The following is a 27,238-nucleotide window of genomic DNA, read 5'->3' as shown; positions in this document are numbered from 1 at the left end:
GTACCTTCTCACTGTGAATCCTTTGCATGTTTACATTGTCAAATGTTGTTAGGGTTGTATTTTAGCTCTTTTTTAATGTTCTTCCTTGTTTTCCCTCTTGACCCTAGCAGATGCTGTGTGTAATTTGGACAGTGTGGAGTGCTCCCACTTTCCGTGGACTTAACAGACTTTCACCATCCTTCACTTCTTTGTGGGGTGAGCTTCTAGCTGGAACAGATAAAGGATCAGGATGGAGGAGAGCAACAGAAACACTAAAAATTATCTTGCTGCTTTTACTCAGGCAAGGCCCTGGCTGTGGGTCCAGCTAGAAGAGGACACTGTAAGATCCCAGAGAAAATCTTTTTCAAAATTAAGTGCTTTAATTAGTGATGCCAATTAAAAAAATAAGTGTATTGAAAAAAAATAAAGCAGAAAGAGTCACTCTCTAGCTCTGCAGCAATCCTGGGAGGTTAAGTAGCAAGAAATGGGGTAGTTCCCAGAGTCCTCTGCAAAGTTCAAGGATGTTTGTCTCTAAACCTTCTAGAGCAAGATATTTTCCCCGGGGAATACTCATCTTGCCATCTTGCTTGTGGGCCAGTAGATATTGTAGATAGATATATGTGGCCCAAACTTTCACTTCATACCAAAATCAAAACTAAATGACTGCTCAGTGCTTAAATAGTGACTTCAGACAATAAGTTAAACTTTAAGATGCTCGTTTATGTGCTTTCTCAGTTTTAATAAATTACATGAATTCAAAACACTGAGGGGGAAAAAAATTGATGCTACATTGTTTCTTAACTGTGATAACTGGGAAAATTAGCCTTCACTCCACGAGAAAAAAAATAGGTAGAAGTCACAGGTCATCCAAGACAGTTTAATGCGGTGTCAATTATTGTGCAAACAATGATCGCAGTACAGAGCAGTGGAATAAAGGACATCATAGTGATGCTGTTTTATAGGAACCAGCTGGTAATGATCAGTCACCCCTGAGAAGCATAGTCAGATGGGAGATTAGCATGAAGGGAGTGTGTTGAGAGCACCATAGCCCATACCAGTGGGCACAGACGCTTCTGTCTTCTCCATCGATGGCTTGCTCTGTACAACAGAGCAGAGGCACATAGCAGGCACACCAGGGCTTTTCACCACATTTTGGCACTCTGCAGTATAGTGGATATCCTAGTACTTACCCTTTGTCAGACCTGTGGGCTGAAAGTTCCTGGTAAGTACAAATTATTTTGCTCCAATGCTCAAGAACTGTTCTGTAATACGAAATGCAGTATCTATTCCTGTGTCATGGAGACAGAGCCATAGGCTGGATGGGCTGCACTTAACCTTTTCCAGCCTGGGAAGCAAAGGCAACTCTTCCACTTGGTGGATTAGTCTCAGAGTGACTAGAACAGTCCCAGAATAGAGGCCCCTGTCCCAGATCCCAGAAGAATTTCTTCAGGATGCTGCCGTTGTCTCAAATTTCCGATACAGGGACACAAGATAGAGTAGGCATCTGGCCTGTAATTCTCTAGAAGAGGCCAGCCTCTTGGAGCCCATTTTCACTTCCTAATGTTTTCTGATCCCGTCAGCTCATCTCATGCAATAGATCATCAAGTGCCCTCTGTCACAGGGGCACAGAATAGCTTGATTTAAATGCTGAAGGGCCCAAGTCAGAGCAGATAAACTAGCACTGTGTCCTGTTCCAAGCTGCAGTGGCTTGGGGCCCAGCGCAGCCACAGCATGACTTTTAGAAAGCCTTTAAGACACACAGTCAACGTTTCATTTGGGACTCAAGTGCAACTGCTTTATGAGCTCCACGGATTGGCTTTCCTGCAAAAGCTTTTATATTCCAACCTTATTCTGCTACCTTAGAGAAGGTTTAAATATCCGTGTATGGCTATAGCAAAAGGCCTGCTGTACAAACAACAGAGCAAGGCTGTTCCCTGCTGTGCCAGCGAGCACACAGTATGAGGAAGCTATGGGGGTCTGCACCCTCCTCAACCACAGAAGTATGTGGTTATTGGGCATGTGCCATTCAACTCCCCTTGGCAGCCCAACCAGAGGAGGAGCCATCCTCTGCCTTGCAGCTTGCGAAGAGCCTTCCCCAAATTACCACCTCTGTGATCCCTTCCCCTTCCTGGGAGGGTGGTGCAGCGGATTCTCCCCACCTGCCAAAACACAAGATGGGCTCTAGCCTAATCTGGACCAACTGTGACAGTTGCGCCTGAATTGTCAGAGTGACAACAGGGACCAAACGAACACAGATGGCTGCACGAGGTTTTAGCGCATAGCTCTGCAGGTAACAGCAGTGGCAACTGCAGATGCCACCACCTTCTCTCTGCACCAGTCTCATCCAGCACAGCAAAGAGACCACTCATCTTCCGTTAACATCTCTGCCACACCAGACCCAGCCCTGTGCAAGAGTGGTCCTTGGCCAGCACTTTTGGCATGAAGAAGACTACTGTGGCTCTGCTACATGGATCTGAATAAAAAGTCCAGATGGCTCATTTCCATCATGAGGACCAGCTCTGCACGGGCAAGACAGGCCAGAAGAGCGAGGAAGGGAGTGAAAGGAAGGATATTATTAACTCTTTCCTCCATCCATCTCCAAAGGCACTCTTGCAGCTCCCAGCAGTGAGCAGAAAGGAGGAGATGCAGGTAACCTGAGAACGAGTGGCTTAATGAAAACAAAAATACACAAACAAAACAGCAAAATAAATACATTCTCAGGATCAATTCTACTAAGCAACCAGATGGCACTAAATATACCTCCTGCACTTTAGGAAAACCTGTGTTTCTTCCAATCTGATAAGATCTTGCAGTACTATTCTCTTCATACTTTCAATGGCTTAAAAAAAAAGAGAGAGAGAGAAGCAGCCATTTCTGGGGGAACACTGTGATCTTACAAAAAAAAAAATTGCTCTGAGAGTGAACTGAGATTAAAAGCAGATATTTTTCAGGAGGCTCAAGAATATCAGGCAAACATTTCACTTAGAGACATTGCCTTAAGCCCTGTTGCAAAGATCCCAAGAGAGAGGGAGAGAAGAGCAAGAAAGACCTGATTCCTCTCTTGACACGTTCTTAATGTCAAGGTCATGCAAGGGTGACAGTGCCACAAAGCTCTGCAGAGACTTCTGCCCACAACCCCAGCAGGGCTGGTAACTGATCCATCACAGGAATGTCAGCAATGCTTTTAATATATGAGCAGACCTGTCCTCATGCGCTGACATGGCCCATGTCATATATGAAGGCCATTGACTTTGTCCTTATTGCCTGAGACCTCCATTTCCATGTGGCTGAAAGCAGGGTTGTCGGTTCCTTCAGATGCCAGGGTGAATGGTTTCCAGTTCAACACTTCCACTTTCTCTGGCTAAAAAGCAAAGACAAAAACCATGTGAAGTGGAAGAGCGAGCCTTCCTCTCTTTGACCTGCATGCAAGCTGAGTCAGGCCTGATTTACATAGCTAATTAGGAGGCCTGGCAGGCAAACACATGTTGCAGCCAGAGCATAAATAGTTACTCATTGCAGTAGCTGGTATTTTTCTAGGGGCATGGAAAAACTGTTATTGCATATTGTTACTAGTCATGTAAAATGTTCTTGTCTTGCAAATTGTGTCTAAGGCTTTTTGGGGTGTGCAAAGTTGCAACTGCCACATTCCTGTCTAGCGATCTGTCACCGCCAGACCTCCAAGCTATTGCTTGCCAACCCTTGGTCCTTGAATCATCTTTGATATGAAAAGCAGATTAACACGCATTGTTGCTTTGATGCACCATCTCTGTCAAACATATTGAAAGGCTGAGCTCTTCACATGCAGAAAGTCTCAGTTGCCCCTAATCTTTTCTCAACAATTAACTTTCTGCATTAGTTGTGGTGCCAACCATTTGCTACCCAACTCCCAGCTGTATAACTGGCAAGACGCTTTTTTTTTTCCTGACTCCAGGCAGAAATTAGCATTGCTGTGGGAATTAGCTTTCACTTTTTTTTTTTTTTTTTTTTTTTTTTTAAGACTTTTGGAATTAAATTCCCAGATGGTGAAAACAGATGTCAGTCCATTAAAGACAGTGGAGCTATAGTGAATGACATCAGCTGGATAGCTGGTTTCCAGTGACATGGGCAAACAGTATGCAGTATAGTAAAAAGGCCTTCCGTATCCAGAAGCTGAAATACACGGCATCATAATAAAAGGGGTTATCTTCATGGGGCAGAAGCATTTTGCAAACTGGATCATTTCAAAGATATCATTGTCTCTACTGCAGCACTTGAAAAGCACTGAACAGAGCTGAACTTGCATGTTCAACATCCAGAGGACACTGATTGAAAGGTAACCTATAGTTTATTTTGAAAACCAAATTTCCCCTGCATTCCCCTTTGTAAGGCATGTTGTTTCCACTCTAGCCAATAATTTCTGCCTTTTTCTTTTACCTTAGGGAGGGAGCTAGGAAATAGATATGCTGACTGGAAATGTTTTCCCTCAAACAGTAGCTGATGTTGCAAAACCCCCAGAATCTAGAGAACATATGTTTACAAACAAAGGAGGCTTTGCTGAGTTCAAAGCGTGCCTTGGGCCAGCTTCCAAGAGACTAGTGAAGGAAGATTTTGGCAGAAACCCTGAGAACAACTCTCTTTTGTCTCAGCGGCTGCTCTGTTGTTCACTGAAGTCAAGCTGTGGCCAAACATAGCTTCCTTGCCTGTGCCAGCTGCTTTTCCCTGACCCACCTTGTGCTCTGCTACTGTCTTAAAGCAGACTCATATCAGGCAGCATCAGATGCTATTCATCCTGGTGGGGAAAATAGGCCATGGACTATGTGCCTTTGTACCCACAAGGAGAGACTGCTTTAAATCAGAGGCGTCATAAAACTACACTTACTGTCTCAGATTTAGACCATGAAAAGTTGGACAGGAAGTCTTCTTTGGTTAGCAGGAATTTACAGTCTGTCTTCTGCTTTAGTCCTCCTGCAAAACAGCCAGGTTTCAATCAGCCAGGTGTCCACCTGTGAGTGATATGTTAGAGCCCAGCTATGGGCACCAGGCCAGGTGAGCAGGACAGAGTCATGCAGCAAAAGCCATCAGGCAGTTACAAGCCGGACGTTACTTTCCTTAGGGAACATTTCTTTATAGCGCTGTATCTCCTGCATCTCCCAAAATGTAACATGATCCTCAGGGTCTATATGAAATGCCTTAGCCCTTTTTCAGAGTTTCCTAGACCCTCTCCAGATTTCTGAATTGTGTTAAAAATGCTGACACAGTCATCAAAAAGGATGAATCGCATATGGTGACATCTGGGACCATCCAGCCTGGGCAGGATGTGTGGTACCAGGTGCTGCCCTGGAGCCTGGGTCCTGATCCTTGGCTCCCTGTCAGCAGGGCTCCTGTTCTCCAGAGTAAGGGTGTCCTCACACCAGGCCACACTGATTTCTATGGTGAGTTATTTAAGAAAAGCCAAGGGGTGAAATGGGGTATTTGGGCACTTTTAGCACATGGAAGATTAACTGTCTGGTGTGGGAATGTGTGTGGAAATGAAATGAGATACAGGTGCTGGGAGTTAGCATTGATCTCCACATGACTCTTAAATAGGGTCTTGACCTGAGTCAATTCTCTTAGGGGGCTCATTTTATGTCTGAAGCTGTGTTAGATTTACTGAATGGGTAGAGTTGCCCAGCTTCTCTTTTGTTCTATGGCTTAACAGCCTGGTGGAGAGGTTTTCAGTAGAGGGGCTACAAATGTCCTGATCCCAAGCAGATAAGAGCCAAAACTTGTCTACAGGCATCCCTACCAGAGCTGTACCTTGTCCTGTGCAGAGTGCATGTCAGTGAGGAAAGTAAGGATAGGATAGAAGGAAGGAGGAAAGAAATGTGAGCAAGTTCTTGAGCAGCTAACAAGGAAAAGAAAGTGGTAAAAGTGCATCTTATGCTTATTGGTTGCAAGGTACAAGGAAGCTAATGGAAGCCAGTCTGTCTACTGTGTTCTGAGTTTCATAGTCTTGAAGTAGAATAAAAAGAGAGAGTTCACCTCTAAAGCAATTCTAGGCTAGACTACTAGGTCTGAAATCCAGCAGCACCAAAGTCTGAGTGCTATTGCAGGAATTTGGCTGGGCACAGTGGGAAAGCTGTGAGAGCAGCTGCTTTTATGCTGTTTCTGGTGTGGGCAAGGTGGATGATAGGCTTGGTTTAAATACTGGCCAGATGCAAAAGCAGAGATCCCACAGGATGGAACTAAGTCCTGGTCTCAAGTGTTGCTTTTGCCCCCTATACAAATAGTACAGGGACTACTGAGAAAGAAGCAACATAGCCGTGCACAGGGTATGCAGCTCTTAGGTACATACATGGTGAATGTGGTGGAAAAACATGCACTGAACAGGCTCAGACAATAACCCTTGAGTGCTCTGAACTCACTCTAAGTAAAACTGCTTTTGTCCTGTTGAAGAAGCATAGGTGTATCTCCTTGCTTGGAGTTGTTGCCATGTTCAGGGACAACCCTGAAACCTCAGCACCTGCTGGGATCTAATAAAACAGGAAAAATAGATTCATATCTTCTTGCCCCTCAGGTTAACTGCTGAAACTTCTGTGTCCTTAGAAATATGAAATATCTTTTGCTGTGGGCAGAGACTGAGCATGGGATGCAGAGGGGCTGAGGGAAGGAAACAAGAGTTAGGATGGGAACTTTTACACGGCCTTTACAACAGGGTCCCTGGCACTGTAGCAATGCCAGCTCTGCTTGGTCATGTTAGCTTGAAAGAGAACTAAGACTTCCATTCAATGACAGTTCTGGGACTAGTACCTGTAAGGAGGCTGGTCACTATCCCCACAGCTACTGTGACAAGGGTCCCAAGCGTGCTGAAGTAGAGGTAAGACAAGGAATACCAGTTGTCTGCTAGGACAGGCCTAAAAAAAGAGCAGAAAGAGTTAATCATCTCTGCCTTCCTATTCTGGACAACTTGAAAATGTTGGCTATGTTTCTAGACTGATTATAAATGCAGACTTACTTTTGGAACTAACAAGTGATCTGGTTCTGTTGAATTACCTCTGTGTAATAAAATGTGCATTCAAAATCTGATTTTAAAATTTGCAGGGCAAGTCCCTTCGTAAGGGAGTGGACTGGTCAGTGCAGTGAGGCAATGAATGGGACAGAACAGGTAAAACAGGATGATCTTGTCTCTGCTAGGAATTTAGTGCAAAACTGAGCACTCCAGCTATCCAGATGAAGGGATAGCATCTTTAGGAGGGGGCATGATATTTAAAGGCATAAAATGCTAGCAGATTAGCCACATTCAGCTCTAAAGAGCCAGAAATACACAACTGTCTTGCTGCCTGTTACATCTGACTCTGTTCTCCCAGTCGACCCTGTCCATTGCAATAGTGACTTCCCCACAGCCATGAGCAAGGCTAGAGGTCTTGTGTGAGGCATGTTGCCTGTGAAACTGAAGTTGCACACTCATGTGTGCACCACAGTGTCTGCTGCTGACTGTACAATGCTCTAAGGTGTGAGGATTGTGAATCCCTGGAAACTTTTGTTTAGCTCCTATTCCTGCTGTTCCCTGCATTATTTCTTGTATCTGTTACTTATAGCTGTGGGTAACAAAAGTAAGACTTCTGCCTATTGAAAAGGGGAGAAAAACCCTTTTGCCCATTATACCCATTACACACTCTTCTGGTTTTGCTGGTTAGAGCTATATCTGCACAGACAAGCTGTTGTAGGAAGAGTTGTTAAACTGGCAAATTCCCCTTTAACCATCTACAACTTAGATTCATAGAGCAAAAGGTTATATGGAAGCTAATCTTGTAATTATAAAGTTTATTCCTTCTCCAAAGCCATGGCTCCCAATAAAGCATATCTAAGCCTTTAGATTCAAATACAGAACAAAAGCTTTTCAGGTCAATAGGAAGATTCACTTTGACTTCTTGTTCTGGGATAATGCAGGCAAACTTCACTCTGACAGGAAAAAAAAATCACAGACAATTGTTACTTCCCAACTGATTTACCTAGCTGGTTAATTAGGAAAATTTATATTAACACAAATGCTAAGCAGAGGTTCACAGTGTTTTTAAACCAAATGTGTGCAGTGTTGATTACCCATGATGGACTTGTATACCTTGTATATTCTTTGGCTTGTGTGTAGAAGAGTGTTGTTACTGGATTTTCTGTTGGTGAAGTGAAATTGCTTGAGCTGGATATGTTACAGCCTGCAGTGGAGAGACTTAGTGGAATAGTCCTCGCTGGGAGAGGAGGATAAATCTGAGCTCCAATTCCAACCCAAAGTGAAATAGCAAAGCCACTGACAAGACCCACAAATGCACCCTGCAAAACAGAAAATGAAAACTGGATTTAACTGAAAAGCAAAAGTACATAAAAACTGGATGAGTAAGCAATAGTCAAAATAATCCAAACTTTTTAATCCAATAACTTTGGATGGAATAGCTTTTCTTCAGGAAATGCTGATTTTTATGACACTGAAGCACTCCTCCAGAACACTGCAACTCAGCCTCTAATTTAAAGAGGTTTTTTTATCACCTCTAACTTCCAGATGAGTTTTGAAGACTGCCTGCCCCTCTAGGCCCTTCAATCTGCTGGGTTCTCCATCCTACCCAAGGGACTGGTGGCTGGTGTTTGAACTTGCTGGTTCACTTGGCTGCCTGCATGGGGCAAGTATTTGGGCCCCTTGTTTCCCACTTTTGCTCAGACAGGCCTGCATCCTCCAGGCTTACTGTGGGGCTGATTTTTTTTCAGCTATATGTCAATATGCTTGGTTCCCTGTTTCTTCTAAAACTGTGTTTTTTCCAGCAGTCCTTGACAAGGGTTCATATTTATTCAGAATTTTTTTCTATGGACATGGGAATCTTATACAGCCCTGTTTTGTCACTTCATGGGGTTAAGTAGGAAGAGGAGCAAAGGGAAAGAGCTACATGGAAAATGTCAGAGTTCTCCCTTGCTGCCCAACACAAAATTACAGAGGGAGAAAACGGAGATGTCCAAAGCAATCAATGAATTTTGAGCCAACAAGGCTTAACTTCTACTTACCATTCCATTTGCAAAGGAGCAGAGGATTCCCAGGGCAAACAGTCCTAAAAGGGGACCACCAACCATGCCAAAAATGCTTAGTGCTGCCTGAGGAAGGAAGAGAGTCTGCTATCAGGTGCTGTCCAGGAAAGTTAAAGCCTCCATCATGGTGTGAAGGGAAGATGGGGGGGGGAAAAGAAATTACATGTTTGTAACCAGCATGTTCTAAGGTGGCAGGACAAGGTATGGTTACAGGGTTGTTTAGAGCTGAGGCTGGGCCATGGGCTGTCTGAAGCCAATACCCAACAAATAAAAACTAATCTCATAATGATATCCAGCAATTATTTCCTTACACAACTCCTTCTGGGTTATTTAACAAGGACATGGAAAAGCAGTCTGACACCCACCTGCAACAAGGCTCCCATGACAGATGCCAATGCGGCCATAGCAATGCACACTCCACCATAAAACAGGCCTATGTGGGAAAGGCAGAACAACGTGTAAATCTGCTGAAGCTTGAAAAATGTCTCCCTTTAACCCAGTGTGACTCCTGACATCTCCAAACCAAATCTGTCATCATCTGGATTGTTTCTAAGAGTCCCTGAATCAGCAAAAATGCCAGGTTGATGTTTACATTAAAAGGAGCTCACACAAGCTTGGCAATCTTCTTCCTGTATATCACTGAAGATTAGTTGAAATATTTAATCCTAAATAGCAGCAAGGATTAACCAGTCTGGCAGTACAACATACACTGCTCAGCTAATCTGTGTGATTGTCATTATTTTGGAGGAAGGATTTTGCTTCTCAGTCTAAATCTTTGGAGCAAGAAAGTAAATGCTGGAAGATTACTGGGAGCTGGCACTATGACAAAGAATGTCGCAGGTCATGGGGAGGTAGATGTCCTGAGCAGCCAATGTCCCTTCTTCCCAGGACCCATAACACTGCCTCATTTGTTTTCTCCACTTCCACCCCTATTGAGTTTCACTGTACAAGGACAGAAGCAGTAAATTAATCCCAGTGTTTAATGCAAGATGTCAGGCAGCTTGTGATAATATTGGAGCATCAACAAATCTGGCCTAAACATTACTTGCAATAATATTTAAGAAACAATGCTCTTGGGTGACGATACTTAACGCTTGTCACCTGCCACCAGCGTGCTGTGCTCAGTGGCCTGGGCTATGACACCATGTTGGGACTGTGGGTTTTTACACCTATTGCATACACTGTCCTGGGCCACACCTGCTGCTGGTGTCAGGCAGTACAGCTAGCAGAGACAGGGACTGCACTTTAGAGACATAAACCATCTGCTCAGCCTTGTTCTTCCTCTCTTCCTTGAGCTATGCTAAATAGAGAATCCAAACAGACTGAGGATTTTAGGGTGTATCGGAGAAGACATGAAGTTTCTCATTCTCATGAATACTCTGGGGGCAGGATGCTGTTGCTCATGCATCACTCCCTTTTCAAAAGGTTTGTCACAAAGTTGTTTTCCATTCTTCTAATTTTTGACAGAAGCAAGAAAAAATAACATTTATTTCAGAGACATTTAGTTCTGTAGTACGAAGAATCAATACTGAATGCAGATGCAGTGCATCTTTACTGCTTAAAGATAAAACGAGATGGCTTTTTTCTTTTCTTCTGTTCACTTGAAATAGCCATTTCCCCCCTTCTGTGTAAAGCTTATATACCTGATCTGATCTCCCTCAAGTATTGTGCCAATGTAATTGTACTGTTCTGAAAGGACTTACTTCTGACTTATGTTGCCATAAATAAGATCCAAATCAAGATCTCATTTTGTAAAGTAAAAGTGGAAAAGATATTTTCCAGACATACTCATCCCCATGGAAATCCAGGACAGTTTCTTTTCAGAGAGAGATCTGAAGTATGGCCTAATGAGGTCTTCGACAGTCACAGCAGCCAGAGCATTGATGCTGGAGGACACTGTACTAGAGGAGACAAGATTTATACAAATTTTTTGTCTTAGGAGTTGAAATCACAGATAACAGAACAGTTAAAGGCAGGGAGAAGCTGCTACTGCCTGAAACAGTATCAGAGAACCAATGTAACAGCTGTGTTGGTTGAAATGACTATTACTAACTGGGAACAGTTAATAGCTTACAAAAATTGTTTAAAATAATTGATCTTAGTGAAGACAAGGCAGGTCTTGATGAAAAGATTGGCCTGGAGAAGTCAATCAAAAGAGCTTTTGCATATAGCTAAGCTGTAACTTTATTGGTACATGTAATATTTTTACAAATCCATATAGCATACATCTGGCTAGGTAAAATTCCTACATGCAGGCCAGTGAATGCATTCTCAAAGAAGGCTTCAGATAAGCTAATTACAGTCGTCTGAAAATAAGGCAAGTAGTCCAAACCAAACTGCTCCAGGATCCCTTTGCAGTCAGAGAAATCAGCACCTCTAAGGTGCAAAGCCAGTCAGGTGATCTTGTAACTATTTGTACCTTGCTTTCAGCCTTTCCCTCAAAGCGTGAAAACAAACTATTGTGGCTGTTCTCTCTATTTACATAACTACAAGTATTCAGAGCCAAAAATTATTCTGCTGTCACATTCTTAAGTTTTGCCAATTTTTATCTGCTTGCTGTTATTCAAAGTCTTTCCTGGGAGAGGTGGTATTTCCCAGGAGACACACCTTGGGAAAGTTGAACAGAACACTCCCCACTAAGGGATAGAAGGAGATTTATTTTTTTTTCCCTCTATTAAAAATATATAGTGACCATTGTTTTCACAGGGCTCACTTGAGACAATTGGAAGTCCAGGAACTCTTTTGTAACCAAGACTGTAAAGATCAGGAACAAGGAAAAGGAAGATGTGTTTAAAATTATGCAGGTTTGAAACTGGAAAGTTAAAGACGAGCAGCAGAAAATTCCCCCAAACTGCAGCTATTTTGCATAACCACCTGCTTATAAAACTTACAACTTCCTAAAGCAGAGGGGCTTTAAAGCACAGATATGAAGGGTTTGTTAGTGCTGTATGTTGTGTGTGGCTGTTTCCTGAAGTTGTTAGTAGGGAACTCCAAACAGCTTTGAGTCTTAAGACCTCAAAGCGCTACTGATGAAACCTGCAAATTTTTAAGCTGCAATGTCAAACATCTCATAATGGTTTTTTTTTAAGAATGAAAAGAAATGAAATGCAAAAGTTTTAGTATAAATGCAACATTAGCCTAATAATAATTTGGAGTCTAGTGATGTATATGTTAGTTCTTTTTTCATCTTTAAGTTACCTTAATGTCCCACTGTAGGCACTAGCCACAAAAAGCCCTGGCAATCCTGGAAAATCACGGAGAATATCCAGCACTAGGTAGGGCATTAGCTGAAAAGTTCAGAGAGTAAGAAATATTACTATCTAGCCCCAATTTTTCTTTTTGCACTGTATTGTTTTTGTTATAACCTTCTTACTGCCTTCCTACCCAGCTCTTCTAATTTTAAATGTCCCATTTGGCACTATTTATTGGTTTTCTACACATAAAATGATTCCTAAATCATCCACTTGAGATTCAGTAAGCTCTATTAGGATCCAGGTTTTAGACAGGCAGCAGTAACCCTGAGGAACAAACTGCCCCTACGTCAAAAGAACAGCCTGATTTTTCTGGGAACTTCTTATTTTATGCTTTTTTGTTTGTGTCCACCACCACCACCATTGGCCTATATATCTCTGAAGCATTAATGGATTTATCCTGCTCCCTCACTGCAGGTAGATTATGGTCAAGTCTCCCAACGTGCTCTTTACTGTTACTGAACAGCCTTACGCTTAGAGACTCTGGTAAAGGTATCTGTGCCTTGATAGCTCCCAAAGAGGTCTTACAGCACCTGAAGCCACTGGCTTCAGGCCAGTGGTCACCCCTTAAAGTCACTGAGGTGCCCGAGCAGCCCTGTCTCCCTCCTGTACCAGCTCTTCTCTCCACCTTGCCCGTTCATCAAGAGCCATCCAAGTCAGCAGCTTCATCTGGGTTCTCCTTCCTCATCCCACATGAACGGGGCAAGGCAGTGGGCATTCCTCAGCTTCCCTGCATGCCAAGCCCCATGGCAGCATCCCCTTCCTGGCCTTCCCGCTGAAACATGGGGGCTCTACCTGGTCTGGTGCTGAGACCTGCTTGGCTGTCCATGGGTCACAGTCCTTGTAGATGGAGTACAGGGCCAGTCCGCACAGCACTGCGCATGCCAAGATCGCCCAGAGGCCCACCAAGTTGATATAGAGAGACCTGCATGAGCACACAAGGAAGTGCCAAGGTTAAAGAAAGTCAAGGCCCTGAAAACCCTAGAGGTTGGTGCCACAATATAGCCTAGCACACGTGGACGTGGCAGGCTACACCTCTGCTCAGCTCCTGACCAGTCGGGAGGGAAGGAGCAACTGGCTGAGACAGTGTTTTGTACTATGATCATTTCGGCTTAAAAACCAAACATCATTCAGTGCTAGGCATGGGCAGCAAACAACTGCAGAGAAACATATGGAGCTCAACCCCAGCTCCACAGAGGTACATGTAGGCGCTCAGCAGCTGCTGAAGTTGATAGGAGCTAGATATCCCACTATGCTGTGGTCAGTGGACCAGACCTCTTCTAGATGTGAGCCTCTTTAGAGCCAAGTGAACAAGTGCTCACACCAGCAGTCATGTACCATTGAGGAGTCATTCCAGCTGGTGACTGACCACCTGAAAGGGAGTCATGATATGGCCTCAACCAGACCTGTCACTGACATTTTTAAATATAAGAATTATACTTTGTTCTTGATCATATGGTCTGAGTGCCCATCCTCTGACAAAATCTCATCAAGAAATGATGGGAGAAATATGGTTAATCTCACATTTCATCAGGTGCACAAGTTTCAGAGTACAGGTAGCTGGCAAGAAAACACTCCCCCCTCACCACACCCCTTGGTAAAGACAAATCCCAGTCAGATTTGTAAGGCGGGGTGTCCCAGATCAAAGTGTGGGGTACCTTTTAATGAGCACTAGCACTCCTTTGCCTCTGGAGCTGCATTACTGTACTTGCACAATGCTGGAATCATGCTTATAAAGCAATAAATTCAGCATTTCCTCTCAACAAAATCTCTGTGGAAGGCAGCAGTGAAGCATACAGTCCTTCTTCCTGGGATCTGGGTTGGAGTTAGTTACTTATAGCTGTCATTTTCAGAGAGCAGGGGATTGCCACCAGCCCCAGAGCTTCCCCTTTCAGTGACTAACCTGGACTTGGAGCCTGGTATGGTAAAGTAACCCCATCTCCTCCCCACATCCTGACCAGAGCGACAGGTAACACAGAGGTAGAGCAGAAACGCCGATCCTCAAGTGTTAATGCTACACGCAACTGGTATTCTCTATAGGCTGTGAAAAACAAATTGCTCTTCTCATCTGTTTCCTCCCTCAGTGAGGGATTTTCCCTCCTATCCCCTCCTACCTGATCTTCTCAATGTTTTTCAGCTCTTGACTATTCCTGGGTCACCATGTTCTTCGCACTCTGGCTTACCTACAGTGTTCAACTTGAGCAAACACCCACAGGGAGCTCAGCCTTGAAAAACAGCGTTCCTTTCCAGTTACCCCACAGTTATCTGTGTACCATTCACCTATAGTGACTTAATTGCCTGGCAGATCATGTGCCCCGGACCTGTGCCAACTGCTAAGACCTCCACTGGGAGGATCTCTGGTATCTATGCAAATATATCTGTGCCTGCAGTGCTTCGGGAGGTCTTTCAGCACTCTCAGTATCCAAGGAGGGACATCAGCCTTTGGACTGCTCTACAGGACCTGTCAGAGTGGATGCAGAAGAAAACCTAACCTTATAGGCCTTGTTCAGCATTGAAATGTGTACGGTTAGAAAAGAGTACCATAGATTAACTAGCTGAGCTAGCTATACCACAGAAAACTCATAGGCAAACACAACATAAACTCCTAAAAAAGACCTATGTAGATAAAAGCTGATGGGATAACTCAGGACGGGAAACCCTGCTTTCATGCTTTGCATTTACAATTAGAGCTGATCTAAACACAGAACTAGCATTACTTTAAGTTTTTCTCTGGACTAATTAAGCAAAAATGAAGTGGTCTTCTTACAGACACTCACATATTGGTTGGGTGTCTTGCATCAATTTAGCTGAAAGTGTTTCTGTATTGGCTTAATCTACCTTGATGCAAGGCACTCAGAAGCTATTTAACACAAAATTTAACCAATGAGTTAAATCAATCTAAATCCTTTGAATAGAAGTAATAGCAGTATTAGCCTATAGCCTACAGTAAAGGTTAGAAAGTCAAGTAACTAAAGGCAGAGAAATACAGGAAAGCAAAAGGAATTGTTTGTTTGAATCTGGCAATTCTTGCTTTTAAACTGTGTCAGTGTTTGACAGTGAAAAGAAAATTCTGTTTTTGTTTTTTTTTTCTTCTGATTTACTTCCTGGCTCAGGGTACACCCTGTGACTAAGCACTGGATTATAATAATTGTAGCACTATTGGAGGGAGGTGTTCCCATTAATTGTAGGTGAGTAACATGGGGTGGAACTTGGGTGAAGTAGGTAGTGTGACAGTGCAAGGCTTATCTTTGGTTGTTTATTTCAGTCTGGCTCTAAGATTTCAGCACTGAAACATGCCAGATGATGACCTTGAAAGGAAAGTAGGAGAAAATGTGTTAGTAGGCCCTATTTTTCTGAAAGTGCTCTTCTGCTCTAAATGTCTGTTATCATTCATATATGAGCTTTATGTTTGATTTGCCTAGTTGGAGGATGCAGCATGTGTCCATACCTACTGGTATGTTTCTTAAATGGGGTGAAATCCAATCTCAAAGCCTGAGAAAATTCCTATTCTTGTGTCATTTTTTAAGGACTTCCCAGAAATCACAAGTTGGGATCTGTGAAAGAGTTAATTTCTCAGCTCTGATTTATTATTGTGCTGTCTCTTCTAAAACCTTTCAGTAAATGCAATGGTAGTGCAAAACCCTATGCTTTTGACCTGACAATATTTTTTGTTTCTGTGTGCAGGTTAATGGCAATAAGAGGTGCAGGCCACCAATGTGGCTTGCCAGAGGTGCTTATAAATACATTTGTGAATGAGCTAGATAGTTACCACAGAATGCCACTGTCTATAATTGTGACAAGCTATAACCGCTATACTGAAAGCTCTCCGTGCCGGGGGGAATATCAGCAGGCACAAGCGAGATGCCAGAGAATTTAACCGGCCGCACCGGCAAGCAAGGACTCTGCTTGTAAAGGCAGTGCCACCTTTAATTTGTTAGGAGCCATAAATCCCATCCAAACCCCTCTGGAACCAGGTAGGCTCCAGCTCTGGTCAAAGCTGTGCAACAGCTCAGAAAATCTGCCCAGAAGCTGCCGTGGTGCCAGGTTCCCCTTGGCCACACTCTGCTTCTGGGACACCCCTGAGATGTCCCTCATTACAAGGAGGGTGCGAGAGAGGAACGTGGCCACAAGTGGAGTGAGCGCTTGGAAAGAGCAGTGTCAGTGGCACACAATTTGGGCACGATGTAGGTAGCCGTTGCCTATACGTGATCATGCTGGCTGGCTTTACAGATGGGGGATGCACCTCCTGCCACTGCAACATCAAGAGCCTGGAAGCCAGACATGCGGCAATTGCGGAGGTGTCACATCATGTGCTGGAGATGTGGCTGATGACGAGCATCAGCTCATTCCTGTTTGCAGTGTGAATGACTGAAAAGTAGATTTTCATTACTACTATAACCTAAACTGTACATGATTTTGTGGGTATTTTGCTCTCTTTTTAAAGTGAAAGCCTTCATAAAACTCCTCTACTGTGTGTCACTGTATTATGGAATTTATGGTGACTATAGTTACAATGTCCTTTTATATATTTCTCCTGTAAATAGAAAGAGTTTACAAGCTGGCTAATATGTCTTAAATCCTAAATTCTGGGCTACTGGAGGGATACTAATTATAAAGAGAAGATAATAAAATTAATAAATATACTCTGGTCTAGAGTAAAGACTGATCAGAAATTATTAAACTTAAGGAAAACAGAACTCTTACTTTCCATAGTGAACTCTTAAAGAATACATCATGGCTATTGAGAAAACAAAATATATGATTCCTTAGAAATTTTATCACTGAATAAAACATTTTTGTATTTTCTCATGCTTGTACTCCTCTGTATGGAAAATTCTCCTAGTCTTTACTCAAGCAAAATTCCCAAACATTGATTTAGGTTTAATAGAGTAGCAATTAAAGATGCTGTCTTGATATAGCTTCAGCACAAGTAAGTACTATATCATTTGGTCTTTAGGTTGCATATAAACTTAATGCAGCTATTTGTATGCAAGAATAGTGGCACAGTAAAACAGTTTGGCACAAAGTTGAATGTAACAGTCAATTATATGTAATTCAAATACCAGTATTTATAGCACTAACCTGGTTCACAAAGCAGAAAGCAAGCTGTTGATTTTTACAAGTAGTTTTTATGGGACTTTTACAAGTAGGAAAAAACATTCCCTTAAAAAAAATTCCCTTTTAAAGAATAGTCACTGCTAAATTTAGACATTGAACAGTTACTGTAGGCAGACTTACAGTTTTGCGTGAAACCTGGTTTTACATGCGATGTATCTCTGTACTTGAGACTGGTTGACCCCATATATGCCAGTCCATGTGAAGGTCCCACCTATAACAATCGTCCAAAAGGTGTGCCTTTGCAAAGGATTCGGATTAAAGCTACAAAGAGAGGGAAGAGAAGAAACAAACTCAGAATATGAAAATTTTTTCAATATCATAAGACCTTAATGGCTAGGAGAAGAAATACGCTCATATTTGTTCTAATATAAACCCTCTAATCTGGCCAGTTTTTGAACATTCAGATACTCCAACTTTATATGAAATCACAGAAAGCAAATGTTAAATTCAGAGATGAAATCCTGATCCAGCAAAAAACTCAGATGTGTCCAAAGGTTTATTCTGACAAATTTATTTGCCTATAAACGATGGTCATAAGTAAAGCTGCATGCATGTAATGACTCTGGCTGCTGTCATGAAATGATGTTTCAGTAAAAGTGTAATATGCCTCTTATCTCCAGGGACATCAGTATGACACCAACACCAAGGTGTGTTTGCATGCCCAACCTCTGTGGACAGAATCTCTGTATAACATTTTGCTGATCTAGCTCTATGTATTAGGTGCTGTGAAGAACAGGCTTTAAATAGCCAGAAATAAATTGTTTTAAATCACATTTGAATAAAGCACTAAAGAATGCTTAGCTTGGTGAACAATGTCCTACTAATTCACTTATTACATGCCTTTATTCTTCCTTTTTTTTCCTGTTTTTGAACCCCAAAAAGGGGGGGAAGGAGCAATGCTGTATAACCACTGCAAGTCAGCCAGACAGACTGAAAAGTCACCATTCACCAAAAGAAGAAAATATCCACAGATGAATTATTTACTGAAGAACTTGTTGAAGAGATCTGCAGAATGACCTTATGAATAACATGAAGTGATAGATAAAGGTAACATTTTTCAAACTAAGCTTTTGTTACCAACAGCCCTAGGTGAACTTTCTCAGGACTCACCTATTCATCAAGAAGTACAAAAAACTTTTTTTTGACTTGAAGTGTTTTGTTTTGACACTGTCAAAAATGAATATTATTGACCTTGCAAAGTCATATTTTTAGTCTATTAATAGTTACAATAATGGAAGTTAAAATATTGTTAAAACTAAACACTTTCATCTCCAAATGATTGAAATATTTTGTTTAACACACCGTGAAAATTTCCATCAGATTTTTATTTTAAGGAAAAGAAAAACATTTCCTATTTTCAGATTAGCCCCAAACTATTATTTTCCCAATCATTTGGTTCGGTACCCAAAATGACAAATCATTTGTTTGCAAACTGTAATTATGAATATGATTGTCCCCTCCTATTCACCATTCACTTTCACAGGAATCTAAAATATATCCTTAAAATACCTACTTGACAAAATAATTTTCTGCAAAGAGATTTTTCTCTTTGCAAGTTTTTGCATGGTGTAAAACCTAAAAATATCATTCAAACTAGGTAAGCTTGTTTAAAAATACACAAAAATTGGACCCCCAACTCCCCTACCCCATACCCTCAAGAGCAATTTAATTCCACAGATAGTCACACTGTGAATAAAAAGGCATATTATTTGCAAATACAAACTCACTCCCAGAAGTTTAATCTTCCTCCATAGTAGGAATCATTTACAATGTGTCCGATTCCCTCTTGAAACACCACGGCTCGTATAATCACAGATGAAAATCCAGCGACCATGATCCCAACCTGGAAAACGTCTGTCCACACCACGGCCTTCAGGCCACCCTGCACAAGGAGCAGCACGGATCAGGTACAGCAAGAGCACTGTTACACGGTCACGGTCAACTAAGAGAAATGGTACTATGTGGATTATGTGGATTATGCATAGTAGATTAATTTCATCTTCCTCCTGAACAGAGATAATTTTTTACTGGGATATTTAGAAATTGCATCCTGGAACCTGTTCAGGACACGCTGACCCCTTTTTTGGAGTGTATCATGCTTTGGCCATATGTATAGTTTAATCCAGTATTTCCTTCCCCACAAAATCAACCCTGATTCAGAGTTTGGTTGGAGTCAGAATGTAAGTGGGCAGCCTGTGCTAGTCTTACGTGTATACAGTTTCACTAACTTCAGAAGGCATACCATTCATGCGAATAAAAATAAACATGATTTAATCCAAAATATATAAATAAACTTATGTTGCTGAGATTCCTTTTAAACCCTTCAAGACACTTGGGCAATCAGTATTAATCTAAAGACCTTTTTTTTTTCATGTGGCACTTGCTGCTGTTTTCAGTGGCTCTATTCAATAACAGACAGGACTATTATGGCCGCAAAGAGCAGGCGCTTGACAAATTACACAGCTAAGCTCTACTAGTTTAGAAGATAAAAACATAGGGGGGATTTTTAGAAGCAAAATCTGCCTTTTGTTGTTCTTTCAGCAACAGCAAAATTTCAAACATATCAAAACAGAAAAGATTTGAGTCAACTCTACCCTCCTTTCAATAGTCCAGAGATGTCCCTGGGTGAATATATCTCTGTGGCTACAGCCTCACTGTGAAATGTACCCCTATGGGATAACCCAGTTATGAGGTTACTTTTCAATAAATTCTGTGTTCGATATGAATGGCACAAGGAAAAGAGATTTTTCTCATCTAAAGCCACATACCAATGTGCAGTAGAAAGTGCAGACTACACCAGTTGCCACCACTGCACCCCAGAGGTCGAAGCCTGTGACTGGAAAAGAGGGAAAGGGTGCCAATGTGAATGAAGCTTTGGGGACAAAAACCTGAAGGTCTATTTTTGACCTGAATTTGGTTGCTGGGAAAAAAAAAAAGGAAATAAGTTACATGCAAAAGTAGAAGGTATTAAAAAATTGCAATGATAAGATTTGTGTCTCTAAACCAGAGGATTCATCCTGGCCAAATCTAAAAATGGAAAAAGCCCTGAAAAAACAGTTGTTACAACTCCTAAAAAATTATATATATTTCAAGGACCTAAGAAGCTATTTGTGTTTAATTTGAATGCTGACAAGCAACACATCTGAATACTTCCAGCTCGGGAAGGTTTTAAAATGCATGTCCTTCCTTTGAGGCACCTGGGTAGTCCCACAGAGTCTTTCACCAGGGATCAAAGCAGGTAAACAGCACGAGGATACTCCACAGAGTAAAGGTGGTTTAAGCAGTGGTCTGTAAGACGGTGTGTCAGACTAAAAGCCTGTTACATGCTGCTTTTTTTTAGGGCAATACAATAGGTATGTCCATGCCAGACAAGACTGTGCTGTGGTCGGTATGCAAGCTCTCGCTGCCTGAGCTTGGTGCAGTCCCGCCGTGCCGGGCACAGCACCACGTGGCTCGCTGATGAACAGCTCAGGCTACTGAAAAATACTGCACTGAGCTTAATGAAAAATATTGCTTCTGGTCGGGAGCCAGATAGATCATAACTTGTTTTGGTGTATATTTACCGTGCAAATATAAAACCTCAAGGACATAAAACCCATGGGCCTTATACACCTGAGGAGAACAATGCAGACAGGTTTTTATTTTTTTCTTTCTTCTTGTTCATTGAACAAGATAAAAAAAAAAAAAAGCAATTATGATTTTCATTCTAGCCAAAATGATTAATTTTTCCTTTGCATTTTGCTATTGCCTTTTCTTGCCAAACAGACAAATTAATTGTGTCAGATCAGAAGTTTCATTTGGCTCCAAACAAAAGCTTTTTCCCCTTTAAAAATAAATGCAGCTCATTTACAAAGTAGAAAACCGAAATATTTCATTTTGGAAATACCATAGCAGATATCTTAAGCTCAAGATCTCTTTGTTTTGCTTTGTTTTTCCAAGCAAAAGGATGAGCTGAATTAAACATTTCCAGGCAGTCCAAAACCATATTGGCATGGAAAAAAGTGATTTGCAGCAGAACTTTTATTTAGCTCTCCTCTTGAAGGAGAGCACTTAAGCAGGGCAATTAAACGTGTTTGGTATGTCAGTTGCCTTCAAGATTTACTTAGTTTTTCTTAACTTTTCTGAATGTAGTCATGACTAAAGATATTCCTAGACAGTCAGCGTAAAGGAGAGCAGATTTTTTCCTCAAGTCTCTTCCATAATCCCTTACAACTAGGGATTACAGAACTAGGATTACAACTGGGAGGCTTTCTATAAGCACTCCCTTTGGGATTAACAGAAGTCTTGGAAGACTTCACAGTTGATCCTTGAGCTATCTATTTATAGATGTGCATTACAAAAAAAGCCTGCCAGTACCATGTGCAGAAAAAATTGTAACAGTAGAATAACAGTTGCAGTATGTTCATCTTACCTTGATTTAATGCTAAAGCTGGAGCATAAATGACTATACCAGTGTATAAAGTCTAGATGGAGAAAAAAAGATATAAAATCAAAAGAATTGTAAAGGTGATAGTTTTCTGAGATGGTTTCTCTTCAAGCATTTATGCAATCTATATTTTCTACATACCCAAGTACTCTTCAGTGTTGAGAAATAATTCCAACTGTTAGAAGATAAATGTCTGAGACTAAAAAGCATTGCATCCTCACAGTCTAGTGTTCTTAAAATGTATACCACAGTGACTCTTAAATACCAAACTCCTCTTCAGCTTTTCCTGGCTTTTCTAATTAACTTGCTTTATTGCTTAAAATCTGCAGTCATGTGGCAGAAATAAAAGGAAGAGAACATTGATGAGATTTACACACAGTTTGCACACAGGAATCTATTACAATTTTTTTCTCAGTCTTCGGATCAATATGCCTCTCAGTATGCAGCTACAATGTGCATGAATAAGAACAAGAAATACAGCATTAGTTAGTCATTATGGATAGCATCATCAGGGATTATTGTGCTGTAAAACGAAGCCAAGCATGGTTATCAGCAGATTTGTATTCTCATCCATTACAGGAAAAGATATAGACAAATGAAGGAGATGATACTCCACACCCTTGGAAGAGCACAGTGGACCTCATGCACTGATATCCTCTGTAATTTCTTTAGGTATATTTTAAAACCCTGTTGGCCTTTTTATCCACTGTTACTACCGCCTCATACTACTAGGAAAAGTTCAGCATGTGACGTGACCCAGGGCAAGGCAGCCTGCAAAGGGCAGGCGATTTCAGGGAAGGTCAGGGGACCCGAGGCAAGGGATCCAAGCTTCCTTCAGGTCCTGAGCTGACTCGCACCACATTTCCATGTCTGAACACCTCTGACTCCTGATTTACACCCCTGCGGGGGTAGCGCTGGGGCTGGGGCATGGAAAAGCAGCAGACTCGGAAGTCACCCAGCACTCAGCAGGTGCCCGGTTGGCCCCGGGCACAGGCGACAATCTCAACCCAGACCGCTAACTCACAGGTTGCCCTCTGTAGCTTTTGAGCAGGTCCAAACCAGCTCTTGTGCTGGAGCAGTGCCACATGGCCAGAGGCTACGCTGGAGCACGAGCCAGCTGGTAACCAGGGTTGTAATCCAGCTGTGGGGGGAAATGCTGCACCCTATGTTACCGAATTGCCGTGGTCCCTTGCTGCACGCCCAGCACAGCCCATAGCAGAATGGATGGTGGGACACCCGGAGAAATTGGGACTTCCAGCCTGTGTACCACTCCCCACCTGTGCCAGCGTGCGTGTGCGTTGCTCTCTGTGCTCTGAGCCCTTTCTAGATTTTCATATATAGCTTGTATGCCAAGAAAGCTGCCAGCCCTGACTAGTCCCTGGTGAAAGCCCCCTCACTACGAGCTGCATTACTTTGCAGCTAACAACTACTAACACCTGCCAAGTCCAAACCATGCTTGACTTGCTGTCCGAGCAGTTACTGACTGCGTGGTTTGCTGAATCCAGCCTGTTCAGGGAGTCAGGATGAGAAAGCAGCTTTCTCATACGCAGTGAATGTGTGCCAGGAGCTTTGAAGCATTAGAAATTAAAATGTTTTGTCACAAGTATGATCACATTTTTGTGTAAATTAAAACAGGAATGACGATATAATCATTCCACTTTTTCAGTGTTTTTTCAGGTTGTATTACTATGTATACTTAAAAAAAAATGCCAATAATTTTAAAACAGTTAAAATTACACCATTAAGAGCTTGGTATTTTTTTTTTCTTTCCCCACTATTCTTTTCATGATTCAGTTTATTGAAATCACTAGCTCTTGGCACAGAAAGATGTCCGTAAATCTTTAGCTAATTTCCTTGGACACGTATTCAAGTTACATCATAGAATTATTTTCTGAGCCTTGCAAGCAAAGATTATGCTTGGCTTGTTCCACCTTCCACTTTCAGAACTGTGATGCCTTCTTATTTGGTGGTGGAACATTGTCAGGAGTCAAACATGCTAGCACTCTACCTTCCTTCTGGGCTCATATGTCTGTAAAAAGCTTGTATATCTGTAAAAAGCAAGCTAAGCAGCACTGTTCAAATAAGTAAACAGCACTGCTATGAGCACCATTTTATTGTTGCAATTGCAATTGTTTGGTACCTGTTGGTGTGTCTTAAATAAAAAAAGATGGGGGGCAAAAAGCAAGAATACATGGAAATATAACTTGAAAAGTTCTCTGATTGTATGTTTAATCTTGCTTTAATTTCCCTAAAAAGCCCACGTCATAATTATGAAAAAAGACGAAAACTCACGTTTGTGTTTGTGATGCTTCAAAGCACCTGGAACGCACGCACTCACTGTACATTTGAAAACTGTGATCTGATACTGCCTCCCAGAATGGGCTGGGTACAGCAAACCACACTGACCATAATTGCAGGGACTGCAGGGACTGCTTTAGCTTAACATTCCCTGAGGCAGTGGTTTGCAACTTCCCAGTTTGCGGACACCCAGATTTTTCCTGGTGGGGGTACAAACCCTTGCGGAGCAAATGACAGCCTCCTGGTGGCTTGTTTTCTTTGTCACCTTTCACAGACCTTTGGGAATTAGTCAGACTCCCAGAATGCACAGACCACGGGATGAAAAACGCCGCCGCAGATAATTGGGGCATGTTTACATTTTGAACCTGCTGTGGCTTTCTTGCGTGGGCAGGCAAGCGAGTGCTCTCCGCACCATTACGCTGCAGCGAAGGGTCGCTCGTCCCTTGGCTTGGTACCGATGCCAAGTGACTGCTCCGGGTGCTCAGCAAGGCATGGAGAGAACAAAGGGGCAGGTAGGCCGGCATCCGCTCTCCGCCTCCTTGCTTTGGAGCAGAAAGAGTTTTCTTTCTCTTACTTCCAGCCACACACGGACTGTCATAACCTCACCAACCGTTTAGAGACAGCAATCAGTTACACAAAGCTGAAGAATCCTGATGGCTAGCAAGGGCCACAGAACTGCTTTGAGGTTTACTTGCCGTTTGTACAACGAAGAGGACTGTTCCACAGAGACGCAGGTATTTATTAAATCGAAGCTCTAAATACTGTAAAAGAGAAGAAAAAAAACAATGTTTATCCCCAGAGTTGGCATTACTGATAGGACTAGAGTTAAGTGATGAGCAACACAGAAAGAGTACTCTGCTGTTTTTACATTTTCCTGAAAGGCCAAGACCCTTAGAGTCAACTGGATTTATTTCTTTGCAGACCTCAGCTGGATAATGAAACACGAGCAAGTGAAGTAGACATAAACTAGCCAGTACACAATGGAGTCTCCAGAATGGAAACTGGTGATATGTAGCTGCCTCGAGGCACTCGGCAGACAAGGAGCTGCGCACTGTGACTTGGCAAAGACCAGCAGCTGTTATGCACTTGGCAACGGTCACAAAGAAATATCAGTGAACAAAAGAACCTGTTTGCATTGTGAAATCAGAGAGAAAATGAAAACACTGCAGCTATCTCTCAGCCTTGGTTTGGAAGCTCTGGCAATACGCACCTTCACCTGAACTGCTGTGGGAGAGGACAGAAGGTCTTCAGTGGTCAGCGGCTTCCTCTGATGGTAACCTCACCTGACCTCACCAAAGTAACTTGCCATCTTCCACCAGTAGGGAGAAATTTAACTTTTGGCACAAACATGAACCCTCCCTTTTCTGTCTAGCCTGGCACATCATGACCTGTCAATGAGTTTGTCACTTTATAGGGCAGATTTCTTCCCACTGTCTATCCTATCTACCCTCTGCAATGTGTGGTTGCACAAAAGGGATCTCCTTTACCTGCCAATCTGTTCAATCAACACAGACATAAACACTCAGATATCTCAAATTGCTCACCCATGGGTTGCACATCTAAAATGTGAACTGTGAGCACATTCAAGCAATGTTTAACCCCTGGACAGACACAGAAAGTTGTCCAAGCTCTGAACTCTGTTCACAAATAGAAGGTATGTCTTTTATAGCTGCATTTTGCAGATTCATTCCCCAGATTATCAGGGAGTTTCTAGTCATAATTAAAAGCTTTTAATGAGAGGAACTCTGTATTAAGTATCTTAACTTACAGTCCAAAGATTAGTAATTTAAAACACAATGGAAGCCACGAGAGGTTTCTTTTGGAGAATTCTTATCTAGATCTTCCAACAGAAACCTTGTTTCAGCTTCCAGAGCTATAACACCCCTGCCTAGTGTAATAAAATGCAGAAGAACAAAGTAGCTAGCCAAGGACACACACCTGCACTGATGTCCCTTTCCTGAAGGGCTCTGTGACATGACCAATTTAGCACCTCTCAGTCTGCAGGAAGGTAAAAAGGTTGCATGGACCTACTGGGTCAGGAGAAAGCCCTGACCAGATGTCTCCTCACCCCAAAATGGTTATAGACTCAATTTGTGATGTGCCCCCCCCCCCACTCCAGACGTCTTTGTGCTGCTAGCTATACTTTTAACTTACATGCTGGGCTGAAGACTGACTCAGCCATATTTTGGTGGAAGCGAGAAAATCCTCACAGACACAGAGTGCTTGCTGACCTCATTGAGGTCAGCATGACAGAACAGGCATTCACCAGTGTGAACAGTCTCAAGTAGCAAGGATGTCTTCTCAAAATCTCTAAGAACACCAGAAACATATGCCCTACTGGAGTGGGACCTTGGTGGCTGCATCTGAGCTTAGAAACCCACCTGGAGGAACCAGGATTTGAGAACTCTAGTTCCTATGCTGGATGCTTTTGTATTCTGCTCTCAGTGTGTTAATTACACATCACTAACTACACACCACTGTCCAAACTGCATGAGGATTAATCCACCTACTAAACTGAGTATCTGGAGTGAGGAAACATAGCTGGCACAGTGCTCAGCTCCTGAGCCAAGCCAGCAGGATTGAGCATCTCCTCTCGGCAGAGGCAATGCAGGCAGACCTGGGGACAGAATGGGTTGCAGCCTACTCTAGGGGCACTATGAGGAACGGGCCAGCACTGATTGCAAGGGGCTTTTGGGGAAGATCTTGGGGGGAGATCCATGGAAAGCAGTCACAAGAGGGTCCCCAGCTCCCTGAAGGCTATGGAAAGGCTCCTTCCACCCCACCTTACCTCATAGGTGCTGGTGATGCCCAGCCGGTAGAAGACAGGCAAGAAGATCTCAGCACTGCACAGCACCACCAGGGCATAGGTGATGGCAAAGATGCTGAAGATGGCACCGAAGCGGTAGACTTCGGCAGGGGTGCCCAGCACTGTGACAGCTGACATGAAGCTGGCGGTGAGAGAGAGCGCCACAGGCAGGGCGGTCATGCTGCGGCCCCCCATTAGGTAGTCCTTGGAGGTCTTCTGCCCTCCTCCCGCAAAGGCATAGTAGATGCCGATGATCGCCGACACCAGCAGCATGGCTGCAAAGACCACGTAGTCCCAGACATTGAAGCGCCCAATGCTGCTGGAGGAACTCAT

General features: G+C 42.7%; 1 protein-coding gene across 1 annotated transcript; it reads right to left on the bottom strand.

The window, feature by feature from the left end:
* Positions 1 to 180: 180 nt before the first annotated feature.
* SLC5A8 (solute carrier family 5 member 8) lies at positions 181 to 27,238 on the bottom strand. Its single transcript, XM_013947323.1, has 16 exons — positions 26,888 to 27,238; positions 24,795 to 24,860; positions 21,787 to 21,838; positions 20,144 to 20,211; positions 19,103 to 19,257; positions 17,496 to 17,636; positions 13,053 to 13,182; positions 12,205 to 12,293; positions 10,795 to 10,907; positions 9,372 to 9,439; positions 8,986 to 9,072; positions 8,060 to 8,265; positions 6,748 to 6,851; positions 4,838 to 4,923; positions 3,181 to 3,340; positions 181 to 203 (listed from the first exon to the last, which is right to left on the bottom strand). Exons 1-15 carry the CDS (start codon positions 27,236 to 27,238, stop codon positions 3,209 to 3,211), a joined length of 1,848 nt encoding a protein of 615 aa, XP_013802777.1. The 3' UTR covers positions 181 to 203; positions 3,181 to 3,208.

Source organism: Apteryx mantelli, chromosome 1, assembly GCF_036417845.1.
Source record: "Apteryx mantelli isolate bAptMan1 chromosome 1, bAptMan1.hap1, whole genome shotgun sequence".
Classification (NCBI taxonomy): domain Eukaryota; kingdom Metazoa; phylum Chordata; class Aves; order Apterygiformes; family Apterygidae; genus Apteryx; species Apteryx mantelli.
Note: the sequence above shows the minus strand (reverse complement) of the source record. Positions and strands in the feature narration are given on the sequence as shown.